We start from the raw sequence: 12,649 nt of genomic DNA on the forward strand, positions 1-12,649 counted from the left end.
TCTCGTGACATTGGAGCAGTGTTTAGATATACATTTGTGTTGCTGTAGCTTCCAGGCCTATGGACCAAGAGCGGGAAAATGGGATTAGTTTGTCAAGGTCTTTGTTGTCCAGCACAGACACAATGGGACAAATGGTCTAATTCAGCACAGTTCACATCAATGTCTCTCTAGGATAGACAGACAGAGAGAGAGAGGGAGAATGGGGAGACAGAGAGAGAGAGAAGAGGAAGTGTGAGGGGCTGACGTGGCTCTCTCTGCCTGATGCCATTTACATACTGAGGAACACCCAGTCAGACTCTCACAGGCTGCAGCTTTATAAAGCAGAGCCCAGTGAAGGGAGAGTTTATTAGGAACCAGGCACAGGGACAGGAGCACACACCATGATTTCACACATCCAGCTGATCTGGCCCCTGGCATTCTGTGTCGCAGGTACAAATCTCTCTCCTTCCACCTTGATCTTTAGTTGCTCTCCATTTCACTCCAATTCCACTGACTTGTGATTGAAGGGAAAATGTTGAAACCAGAGGAATGCTCAGTGTCTCCAACAATCTCTCATTTGACAGGCTCTTTCTGTGACAGTTCTGACTTCACTGTGTTTCTCTCTGACCCCTCAGGTATCAGTGGGGACATCATCATGACTCAGTCTCCCCCGGTGCTGTCAGTGGGACTGGGCCAGACCGCAACACTCACCTGTACGGCCAGTCAAAGCATTAGCAGCTACCTTGCTTGGTACCAGCAGCGAGAAGGTCAGAAACCCTCTCTCCTGATCTATGATGCAACAAATCGATTCACAGGAGTCTCCGAGCGATTCACCGGCAGTGGATCAGGGACCAGTTTCACCCTGACAATCAGCAACGTTCAGAATGAGGATGTCGCTGACTATTACTGTCAGCAACGTAACAGCTGGCCTTCACAGTGATACAGAGCCGTCCAAAAACCTCAATACACACAGCACCACCTCCTATACTGATACATTCATAATTATATGTTATACATAATAATAGAGACACAGCCCTACCTCTGTCACTGATACCAACACAGTGATATACAAATGAAACTGAACAAATTACCCCATGCCGGAATTGTCACTGTCCCCTACACACTCCAGTCCCTGTGGTGTCCACCGCTCACTGAAAGCCTCAAGTTTCCCTCTTACACTCCATGGCCACATGTGAAGAATGGCTGCATGATTTAACATCGAAAAAGATGTCATCTGAGAGAGAGAAACAGAATGAGAGAAACAGAGATGAAGAAAGACATAAATGAGGGAGAGGTTGAAAGTGACAGAAGGAAGCAGAGATTAGAGGTTTTTGTACAGCCCCTGCACTGGGAGCTCTCACTGTGGTTCACGTTCGGTCCAGGAACCAAGCTCAGACTGAGTAAGTAAACCTCAATCCTCTGTTATTAACCCTGTCAATACTGAAACACACTTTCTAAAATACAGTTGCTGAATTGTTGAAGGTGTTAGTGGGGAGCTGCAGTGAATGAAATGGTTGATTGAGGAGCACTGTGTCTAACAGGGTGTCCAGCTGTATTTCTTTACTTTCATGCCCTCTTTAAAAAATGCAAGATATAAGTCAGTAAGTTTTACTCACCGTGTGGAGGAGCTCTGTCCATTTGCAGCCTGTGGTCCCATTCCTGCAGCATGGAGTGAAATCAGTGAGTAGCCTCCTGCCAGTCTCAGTGTGACAGACACAGGCAGAGTTTGATGTGAGCTCTGGCTCCCTGTCCCAGTCTCTGATCTCACTGACCTCAGCAGCAGCAGCAGCAGCACAGTGAGACACCGAGCTCCCACCTCCCCCAGCTTTAACTCTGCTCAATCACACAATCACAGAATTGTTACAGTGCACAAGGAGGCCATTCCACCCATCCTGTCTGTACTGGCTCTCTGAATGAGCAATTCACTGAGTGTCATTCTCCTGCCTTCTCCCTGTCACCCTGCACATTGTTCCTTTTCAAATAACAGTCTCATTCCCTTCAGAATGTTTCAATTGAAGCTGCCTCCACCACACTCTCAGGCAGCGCATTCCACACCTTAACCACTCACTGGCTGAAAATGATTTTCCTCATCTCATTTTTGTTACTTTTCCCAATTACTTTCAATCTGTGTTCTCTCGGTCTCAATCCTTTCTCAATTGGGAACATTTTCTCCCTATTTATTCTGTTCAGGCCCCTTCTGATTTTGAATTCCTCAAATAAATCTCCTTCCAGCCTTCTCCAAAGAAGACGGTCCCAAATTCTCCAGTAGATCTTCATAACTGATGTTCCTCATTCCCTGGAATGACCTTTGGGAATATAATTTGTCATCTATCCAAAACATTCACATGCTTCCTGAATTAGTCACATTATCTGTGTCCCTCATGATTTTATAAATTTCTCAGCCTCCGATGTTCCAATTCATCCTCTCCCTATCGTTCAAACCCTCCAATTCCTAGCAAAATCTTTGTAAATCGTTTTGTGCACCCTTTAAAAGTTTAACAACATCCTTCCAATCACAGAATGATCAGAATTCTTCACATTATTCCCAAAGTGGCCTCACCAATCTCCTGTACAGCTGCAACATGATGTCCTAACATCGATACTCAATACAGTGACCAATAAAGGCAAACGTTCCCAAAACCTTCTTTATCACCCTGTGATCCAGTTTTAAGAAATAATGTACATTTCCCTCACCCCCACCCCTCACCCCTCACCCCTCACCCCTCACCCCTCACCCTCTTTGTCCAGCAACACTCCACAAGGCCCTACAATTAACTGTATAACTTGTGCCCTGGTTTGCCTTTCCAAGGTGCAACATCTCACATTTATGTAAACTGAACACCATTTTCCACTCCTCTGCCCATTGCCCCATCTGATCAAGGTCCCACTGTACCCTGAGATAGTGTTCTTCACTATCCACCGTCCCACCAATTTTGATGTCATTTGCAAACTTATGTTAACTCCTATATTCACAGTGAAATCATTTATTTAAATGACCAAAAGCAGCGGACCCAGCACCACTCCTTGCGGCACACAGCTATTCACAGATCTCCGATCTGAAAATCAACCCTTTACCGCCACACCCTCTCTCCTATCTTCAAGCTAATTTTTTTTACCCAAATGGCTGGCTCCCCCTGGATCCCATGTGGTCTAACCTTACTAACCAGTCTATCATGTGGAACTTTATCAAATACTTTACTGAAGTCCATACAGACAGTGTCTACTGTTCTGCTTTCATCAATCTTCTTTGTCACCTCCTCAATTAAATCAGGGAGACACAATTTTCCACGCACAAAACCACATTGATTATCCAAATGGATGGAAATCCTGTCCCTCAGAATCCACTCCAACATCTTACCCAGCACTGACATCATGCTCACTGGTCTATAGTTCCCTGTTTTTTCCTTACAGCCATTCTGAAATAATGGTACAACATTAGCCAACCTCTCTGGTTCTCCAACATCTTACCTGTAGCTGTCGATCATAAACATATCTCAGCAAGGGGCCCAGCAATCTCTTCCCTCGTTTCCCACAATGTTCTGGGATATACCTGATCAGGTCCTAGGGATTTATCTACCTTTATATGTTTTAAGACCTTTTGCATCTCCTCATTTGTATTGTGGACTTGTTGAAAGCATCACTATTTTTTCCAAATTCCGTCGCATTCATGTCCTTCTCCACAATAAATACTGACCTGAAATATTTGTTTAGGATCTCACCCATCTCCTGTGTCTTACCAAAATACAGCACTCACATTTATCTGAATTAAACTCCATCTGCCATTCCTCAGCCCACTGGCCCAGTTGGTCAAGATCCCATTGTACTCTTAGACAGCCTTTTTCACTGGCCACGATGCCACCTGAAAATTCACCTGAACACAGTCTCACAGCTCTGGCCCCTCTCTGCCCGTTACATTGCTACTATCCCAGTTTATATACAGAAATTAAAGATCCCTTCCCCGCATTTATAACCATTTTATCATATTTGCAGGTTTCTGTAAATTCCTGGCATTTGTATTCTTCCACATCCTTCCCACTGGGTGGTGACTTATTGACTGCACTGAGAATTCTGTGGACCTTGATGTCCCTCTCTGATATTCCCCCTGGCTCCCACAGCCCTGCCAAGTTAGTTTAAATCCTCTTCAACAGCACTAGTAAATCACCCCAAAGGAACTCAGTCCCAGCTCTGTTCAGGAGCAACACTGTCTGGTCTGTCCAGGTGCCATCTCCCCCAGACTTATTCCCAATGTCCCAAGAATGTAAAGCCCTCCCTCCTGGACCCTGTCTCCAGCTCCACAGTCACCTGTGTTCCCCTCCTGTTCGTCTTCTCACTTGCATGGGGTAATGGGAGTAATCTGAAGATTCCTACCTTTTAGCTCCTACTCCTAATTTCCTCCCAAGCTCCCTAAATTCTGACTGGAGGATCACATCCCTTTCCTCCCACTGTCACTGGGACCGATGTGGACCATGACTGCTGCCTGTTCCCCCCTCCCCTCAATGTGCTCTGCAGCCACTCAGTGACATCCTTGATCCTGGCACCAGGGAGACAACACACCATCCTGGATTCCCATCTGCAGCTGCAGAAACACCTATCGATTGCCCTCACTCTCGAATCTCCTCTCCTCTCACTCTTCCAGTCTTCTTGTGCCCCCCCACCCCCTACAGCTGACCCACACATGCTGCCAGGGACTTAGCTCTGGCTGCACTCCCCAGATTAACCATCATTCTCATTAGGATTCTGAACTGAATCCTGGTTGGAGAGTGGGATGCACTCAGGGGATTTCTGTACTAGCTGCCTGATTCTTTTGGACTGTCTGCTGCTCCCCCATTCCCTCTCTCCCTGCATACTCTGAAGCTGCAGATGACCACATCTAGAAACGTGCTCTCCACGGAGCTCTCAGCCTCACGGACGCTCCGCACTGACACCAGCTGCTGCTCAAGCTCCGAAACCCGGAGCTCCAACTGCTGTCACTGACCACACTTCCTGTAATCATGGCATTCCAGGAACTGCAAAGTATCCTAAAATTCCCACATGGAAGCACACTCTCTTCACTCTTTGGTTATCTCTTGGCAAAGTTCTGATGACAAACAGCTCTAGCAGGGCTCACAGTCCAGTGGATTCAGTGTTCCAGGGTTTTGGGGAAACTCTCCAGAAGACTTTAAGAAATAGGAGCAGAAATCAGCCATTCCGCCCATTGAATCTGCTCTGCCATTTGATCTTGGCAAATATGCTTCTCACCCCCATTCTCCTGCCTACTCCACAGGAACCTTTGATCCCCTTAATAATCACAAACCTATCTATCTCTGTCTTAAATACACTCAGTGACTTGGCCTCCACTGCCCTCTGTAACAACGTGTTCCACAGATTCGCCACCCTCTGGCTGAAGAAATTCCTCCTCATCTCAACTCCAAATGGTCGGCCCTTCATTCTGAGGCTGTGCCTTGGTTATCGAGTCTCTCCTCTTATTGGAAAAATCTTCTCTGCATCCACTCTATCCAGGCTGATCAGTATTCTGTAAATTTCAATAAGAACCCTCCTCATCCTTCTAAACTCCATCGAGTACAGACCCAGAGTCCTCAAACACGCCTCATATGACAAGCCTTTCATCCCCAGGATCATTCTTGTAAACTCTTCCAATGACAGCACATTGTTTCTTAGAATTTGGGACCCAAATCTGTTCACAACATTCCAAATGCAGTCTGACCAGAGCCTTACACAGCCTCAGCAGTACATCTCTGCTCTTGTATTCTGGCCCTATTGAAATGAATGCGAACATTTCATTTGCCTTCTCAAGCACAAACTGGACCTGCCTGTTCACCTGAAGGGAAACCTGAATGAGGTTTGTGCTTTAGATTTCCAGAGGCTTTCCTCATTTAGCAAACAGTCTTTATATTTCTTCTTCTTACCAAAGTACATACCCTCACACTGTCACACATTGTATTCTATCTGCCACTTCTTTGCCCACTCTCCGAACCTATCCAGGAGCTTTTACAGCCTTCCCACTTCGTCAACACTACCTGTCCCTCCACCTACCCCATGTCACCTGCAAACTTAGCAACAATGTCTTCACTTCCTTCATCCAGATTGTTCATGTATAACGTGAATAGTTATGGTCCCAACATTGACACCTGCAGCAATCTACTAGTCACCAGCAGCCATCTTTCATCATTCTCGGCTTTATGCCAACCTGTCCGTCCTCAGTCCATGCCAGTACATTGCCCCTAACACTATGGGCACTTAATTTATGTCAAAGGCCTTCTGGAAAATCCAAATAGATTACTTCCTCAGACACTCCTTTTTCTGACTGGCTCATTGCCTGCTCAAAGAATTCTAACAGATTTGCCAGGCATGACCTCCCCTTGATGAAGCCGTGTTGACTCAGCCCTAGTTTACCATTGCACTTCCAAGTCTTCTGCAATTTCATCCTTAAATTGAAGTCTAAAACCTTACCAACAACAGTCCAGGCTAACTGGCCTATAATTTCCCATCTTCCAACTCCCTCCCTTCTGAAACAGGGCTGTTACTGGAGCCATTTTCTATTTCCTTGCCCCCACCAAATCCCTCTCCACCGTCACACCCCGACTCCATTGATTCCTGAAGGATCATCACCAATGCCTCCACAATCTCCTCAGCGATCTCCTTCAGAACACAGTGATGAAGTTTATCCAGTCTGGGTGAGTTATCCACATTCAGACCTTCCAGCTTCCCCAGTACCTCCTCCTTAGTGATGGCCACTACACTCCCCTCTGCCCCCGATAGTCTTGAATTACTGGTACACTGCTGGTGTTTTCCATGGTGCAGACTGATGCAAAGTATCTATTCAATTCCTTTGTTATTTCTATTATTCTTTCTCCAACCTCATTTTCCAGTGATCCAATGTCTATTTTTGCCTCCCTCTTCCTTTTCATATATCTGATAAAACTGACGATCTTCTTTTGTATTACTGGTGCGCTTACCCCCACATTTCACCTTCCCCATCCTTAATGCTTCTATCATTGTCTTCTGCAGGTTTTTCAAGACTTCCTCACCTTCTGGCTTCCCACTATTCTCCACCATATTGTCTGCCTTTTCTTTTGCTTTTATGCTGTCCTTGACCTTCCCCATCAGCCATGGTTGCCTTGTTCTCCCCTTGGTATGTTTCTTCTTTTTTGGGATGAGTTCCTGCTCTGCTTCCTGAATTACCCCCAGAAACTCTGCTGTTTGCTGCCCCACCATCTTACCTGTTCGGCTCCCCTTACAACCAACTCTGGCCAGCTCCTTCCTCATGTCTTTGCAGTTACCTTTACTCAACTGAAATACTGTTCCATCTGATTACAGTTTCTCCTTCTCAAACTATAGGGGGAATTCGATCATATTATGGTCATTTATCCACAGGAATACTTTCACCTTAAACTCACTAGTCAAGTTTGCCTCATTAGACATCACTGAATCTAGACCTGCCTGTTCCATCATGGCTCAACCACAAGCTGCTCCAAAAAAACATCTCCTTGAATTCCATGAAATCCTTTCCTTGAGACGCACTACCCAGTCCACCTATTCATTGAGGTCTGCCCTGACATTTTGTGTCAGGCTTCTCTGTCTCCTGATTGATTTCCTTCCCCACACTCTGATTACTGCTTGGAGACCTGGACATAACTTGCATCAGATTCTTTATTTCTTGCAGTTCCTCAACTCTACCCACCCAGATTCTACACCTTCTTACTCCACATCACTTCTTGCTATTGATTTAATTTCATTTCTCACATAACAAGGCAACTCTTCCCCCTCTGCCCATCTGCCCGTCCTTTTGATGGGACATGTATCCTTGGATATTTAGTTCCCAGCCCGAATTCCCTTACAGCCATGTCTCTGTGATACCCATAACATCGTTCCTGCCAGTTTCAATCTGCACTACAAGCTCGTTGTGTACACTGTGTGCATTAAAGTACAACACCCTCAGTCCTGCATTGACTGCCCTCCTTCTCATCATTGTTCTCTTATCTGCTGTGCTTTACGTTCGATACCCGATCCTTTCCACCCTCTCTGTCCTTTTACATCTTCGAGAAACTTCAATAATCTCCCCTGAGCCCTCCTCCACTTTAGCTAGTTTAAATTCCTTGGAAACTTAATTTACCTGGATCTGTGGCATCACTTTGTCTACCTTACTCGGAATGCTTCGTGCATTTCGTTACAAACTCTTTAAGTTTATTCTATTATTGATTTTCCCGGCACTTCTTTGGTTCCTTTGATTTTGAAATTTCCGTCCCCACCTTTTATTTTCTGGTAACAATCAATCCCATCACTAACCACAATCCTACCTTCTTCTTCACCTTCCGTTTTCTCATTTTCCATCCAACTGAACCAAATTACTTTCGCTTTGGGTTACCTTCAGGCACGGTGGCTCAGTGGTTAGCACTGCTACCTCACAGCATCAAGGACCTGGCTTCAATTCCTGTCCTTGGGAAACTGTTAGTGTAGTGTTTTCACATTCTCTCTGTGTCCCTGGGTTTCCCCCAGTTGCTCTAGTTTACTCCCACTGTTCAAAGATGTGCAGACTAGGCGAATTGGCTGTTATAAATTGCCTACAGTGTTAGGTGAAATAGCTCAGGAGTAGCTGTATGGAATGTTCCTGGGTGGGCTGCTGTTCGGAGGGTTGGTGTGGACTTGTCAGGCTGAACTGCCTGTTTCTACACTAGAGGGAATCTAATCAGGGCAATATTTATCATTAATCCAACATCATTATTGCTCTTTGATCTCAGTGCTTCTACTTGGATCTTGCTGTAGAAACTGGCTGCCACATTCCTGACATTGCGACAGTGTAGCTTGTCAAACAAAGCTGTCTGTAAATGTATTTGGAAGAGCCTGAAATGTTAAGGGCTGGATTGATGCCCATATCCCTCTAACATCTTCCTATTCACATATCCATGCCTTTTAAATGTTGTAATTGTACCAGCCTTCAACATTTCTTCTGGCAGCTCATTTCATACATTTAACGCCCTCTGAATGAAAACGTTGTCCCTTAGGTCCCTTTTAAATCTTTCCCCTGTCACCTTCAGACTATGCCCTCCAGTTCTGGACTCCCCCACTCTGGAGAAAAGATCTTCTCTATTCACCCTATCTATCCCGCTCATGATTTTATAAACCTCTATACGGTCACCCATCAACCTGCAATGATCCAGGGAAAACAGCCTCAGCCTAATTCAGTCTCTCCCTTTTGCGCAAACCCTCCAACCTTGGCAACATCATTGTAAACCTTTTCTGAACCATTTTAAGATTCACAACATTTTTCATACAGCAGGGAGACCAGAATTACAGACAGAATTCCAAAAATGGCCGAACCGATGTCATGTACAGCTGCAACAGCTCCCAACTCCAATACTCAATGCACTGACCAATAAAGGAAAGCAAACCAAATGACTTCGTCATCCCGCTACCTACCTGCAACTCCACTTTCAGGGAACTTTTCTTCGTTTTTTGGATGAACTGAGAGTCTTTCAGTTGTGAAAGGTGCCATTCCATGGCACGATTGGTTGAAGAGCAGGCAGTTCCCCCTGTTGTCCCTGATCAATATTTATCCCCCAGGCAAAATCACTAAAAATCTATTTCGCTGCTAATTGTCATACTGTGTTTGGAATCTCTCTGTGCACAGCCTGCTGGAAAGATCCAGTGGGACATCCTGAGTTGGGGACAGGTGCTACACAAATGCAAGTCTTTCTTTAAGGTTGGAGTCTCCTGATCCGGGTCCTCATCCATTGCCTGCGCACTCTCACCCTCCAGGAGTCATGGGGTCATGAGGAGCAGTGACCCTGTCTGACCCCAGGACATTGAGACTCTTTGCAGCCGAACCCTTGACCCTCAGCCCAGCAGTGTGCAGCAAGGTTTGAATTGTAATCTAGAACCTTCTACACAGACACCCCAATGTGACTCTTTCCCAAAGTGTGTGGATCCGAGTCTGCTCCAACGTTCTTGGACAAAGTTCTCCTGATCTGTGGGTGATCGGAGATTTGTTAAAGAGCTATCGAGCTCCATCCTACTTTCCAGCTCTTGCTCCATAGCTTTAGAGGGTTCACTGTTTCAAATGAATATCCAAGTGTTTTTTCAATGTGATGAGTGTTTCTGCCTCTCCCATTCTTTCAGACAGTGAGTCCCACATCCCACCAGCCTCTGGGTGAAAACAAATACCCTCAACTCCCCTCTAATCCTGCCCCCAACTGATTTCAATCTCTCCCCATGGTTATTGCCCTCTGTGCTGGTGGAAATCAGTCCTTCCTACCCACTCTGTCCACGCCCCTCATCATTTTACACGCCACCATCAAATCTTCCCTCAGCCTCCTCTGTTCCAAAGAAAACACTCCCAGCCAAACCAATCATTCCGCAAAGCTCAAAGTCCCCATTCCAGACAAACTCCTCCTCTGTCCCCGTCTCTAATGGAATCGCATCCTTTCTGTAATGTGGTGACCAGAACCGTACACAGTTCTCTCACTGTGCTCTAACTGGGGTTTTATACAGTTCCAGAATAAACAAACTCTTTGCTTTCACAGTCAACCAAAAATGAGATAAGGGAGGTGATGGTCTAATGGTGTTATTGCTGAGCTGTTAATCCAGAGATCCAGGTAATGTTCTTGGGACCAGGGTTAGAATCCAGCAGATGGTGGCATTCAAATTCAATTTTAAAAATCTGCAATTTAGAGTCTAATGACGACCATGAAACCATTGTTGATTGTCAGGAAAAAAGCCATCTGTTCCCTAATGAGCTTTCGGTAAAGAAACTGCCATCCTTACCATGTGACTCCATGCCCACAGCAATGTGGTTGACTCTAAACTGCCCTCTGGGTGATTAGGGATGGGCAATAAATGCTGCTGATCCAGCAATGCCCTCATTCCATCAAGGGAAAATGAAGAACAGTTTATCCCATGTGTCTTCTTACCACCTCACTGACCTGTATTCAGTAATCACCGTGGCCACATCTTCCACCTCCACACACATTTGACTTCCAGCTTCAAACTGATGAGAGACATTCCTTCATTATCTGAGAAACAGATAGAAACATCAAACACAGGAGTAGCAGTAAGCCATTCGGCCGGTCCAGCATGTTCCACCATTCAATATGATCATGGCTGATCATCCAACACAATCCCCTGTTCCTGCTTTCTCCCCACATTCTTTGATCCCTTTAATCCAAAGAACTATATCTAATTCTTGATTGAACACATACTGCATCTAATTCCACCATGCTGGTAAAATGGATGAGAATTATTGAGTTGTGGTTTTTTGACCAGTATGGACACAATCGGCCTTTGGGTCTCTCTGACTCTATGACTCGATTGTATTATATTATGAATAACTGAGTACCAAGGACTGACACGTGTGGTACACGAAGTTGTAACTACCTGTCATTCAGAAAAAGATTCACTCCTTCTGTCCTGTCTGCCAACCAGTTCCCAATCCATGTCAGTACATGACCCCCAATCCTCTTGTTCATTCAGTCTAGACCTGGAAGTCCCACCCTTACTCATTGTGGGAGCAGATTCTGAACGATCTCTGTCTCATCCTTCGAGGGCTCCCACTGCCCTGACACTGATTTCCCATCATGTCACTGCTTCCAGTCCACTTTTACCAAAGCACCACACAGTTTAGTAAAATGAAAACTTCTACACTTGCTCCATGCTTCTTTATTTCCATCCCTACTCTCAGGCTCACTGTGTTCTGATCACTGCCACTGAAATGCTCCCCCATTGATAGCCTTTCCAGCTGCCCACATTTATTCTATAAACAATGATCCAAAACTGTCCCTTCTCTCTCTGCTGATTCACCATCACCTTCTCAGGGGCAACTAGGGATGGGTAATAAGTGCTGGCCCTGCCAGTGACACTCACATCCCAAGAAACAATTTTAAAAGGCCCTGTCCTTTTATGGGGTTTATTCTGTATTGACTACAAATGTTCAAAAAGATTGAATGGCCAGTGAATATTGGGAAGTTTGAATTCCCTTTCAGTGGTAGGAATTAAAATTGTTTCTCTTGTCTTTCAGGCCATGACAACTCACAGCCCAAGCTGACACTGCTGCCCCCCTCCCTGGAGCAGGTCAATGCCAAGGGCACTGCCACCCTGGTGTGCCTTGCCAATCACTTCTATCCCGATGAGCTGGAGGTGCAGTGGAAGAAGGATGGTGCAGTCATTTCAGACGGGGTTCAGACCAGCAACTACCTGCGAGCTTCGGACAGCACCTACAGTGTCAGCAGCCTGCTGACCCTCTCTGGGTCTGACTGGGAGTCCAACGCTCGCTTCTCCTGTGCCCTCACCCACGTGACCCTCCCCTCTCCCCTCAGCAAGAGCATCAGGAGATCAGAATGTGTGTAGAGTGTTGGAGACAGTCCACAGAGGAGACACAACTTTAAATAGGACAGGGCTGAGCTGGCAGGACAAAGGTCATTGTCAGCACTGAATTTCTCTTCCTTCCTTCTCAGGATTGCTCAGAGAAACATCTGAGGTTTGGATGTTAAAGCATGTCATTGGGATAGTGGTGAGAGAACTTTACACCATGTCAAAACTCATACTGTCCTGGAAGTGTTTGATGGGGACAGGATTGCCTTGTGATGTTAGCTGCAAAAAACAATGTGAACCTCAGAAGTCTCTGCTTCAGTAAACCAGATCTCCTTCCTGCTCAGCCACCAGTTCCAATTTAAGGTTT

The 12,649-nt window shown here is 45.7% G+C and overlaps 1 gene segment (V, D, J or C); it reads left to right on the forward strand.

Annotated features, from left to right (window-relative positions):
• Positions 1–380: 380 nt before the first annotated feature.
• On the forward strand, positions 381–12,306 carry LOC132818609 (Ig kappa chain V region Mem5-like; the record flags this gene model as incomplete). The annotated part of the segment is given in 4 exon segments: positions 381–429; positions 615–909; positions 1,345–1,379; positions 11,990–12,306. Coding segments are annotated over 4 exon segments (696 nt in total), but the record flags the coding sequence as incomplete, so codon positions are not given.
• Between the last annotated feature and the right edge of the window lie 343 nt (positions 12,307–12,649).

Source organism: Hemiscyllium ocellatum, chromosome 9 (genome assembly GCF_020745735.1).
Source record: "Hemiscyllium ocellatum isolate sHemOce1 chromosome 9, sHemOce1.pat.X.cur, whole genome shotgun sequence".
Taxonomy (NCBI): Eukaryota; Metazoa; Chordata; class Chondrichthyes; order Orectolobiformes; family Hemiscylliidae; genus Hemiscyllium; species Hemiscyllium ocellatum.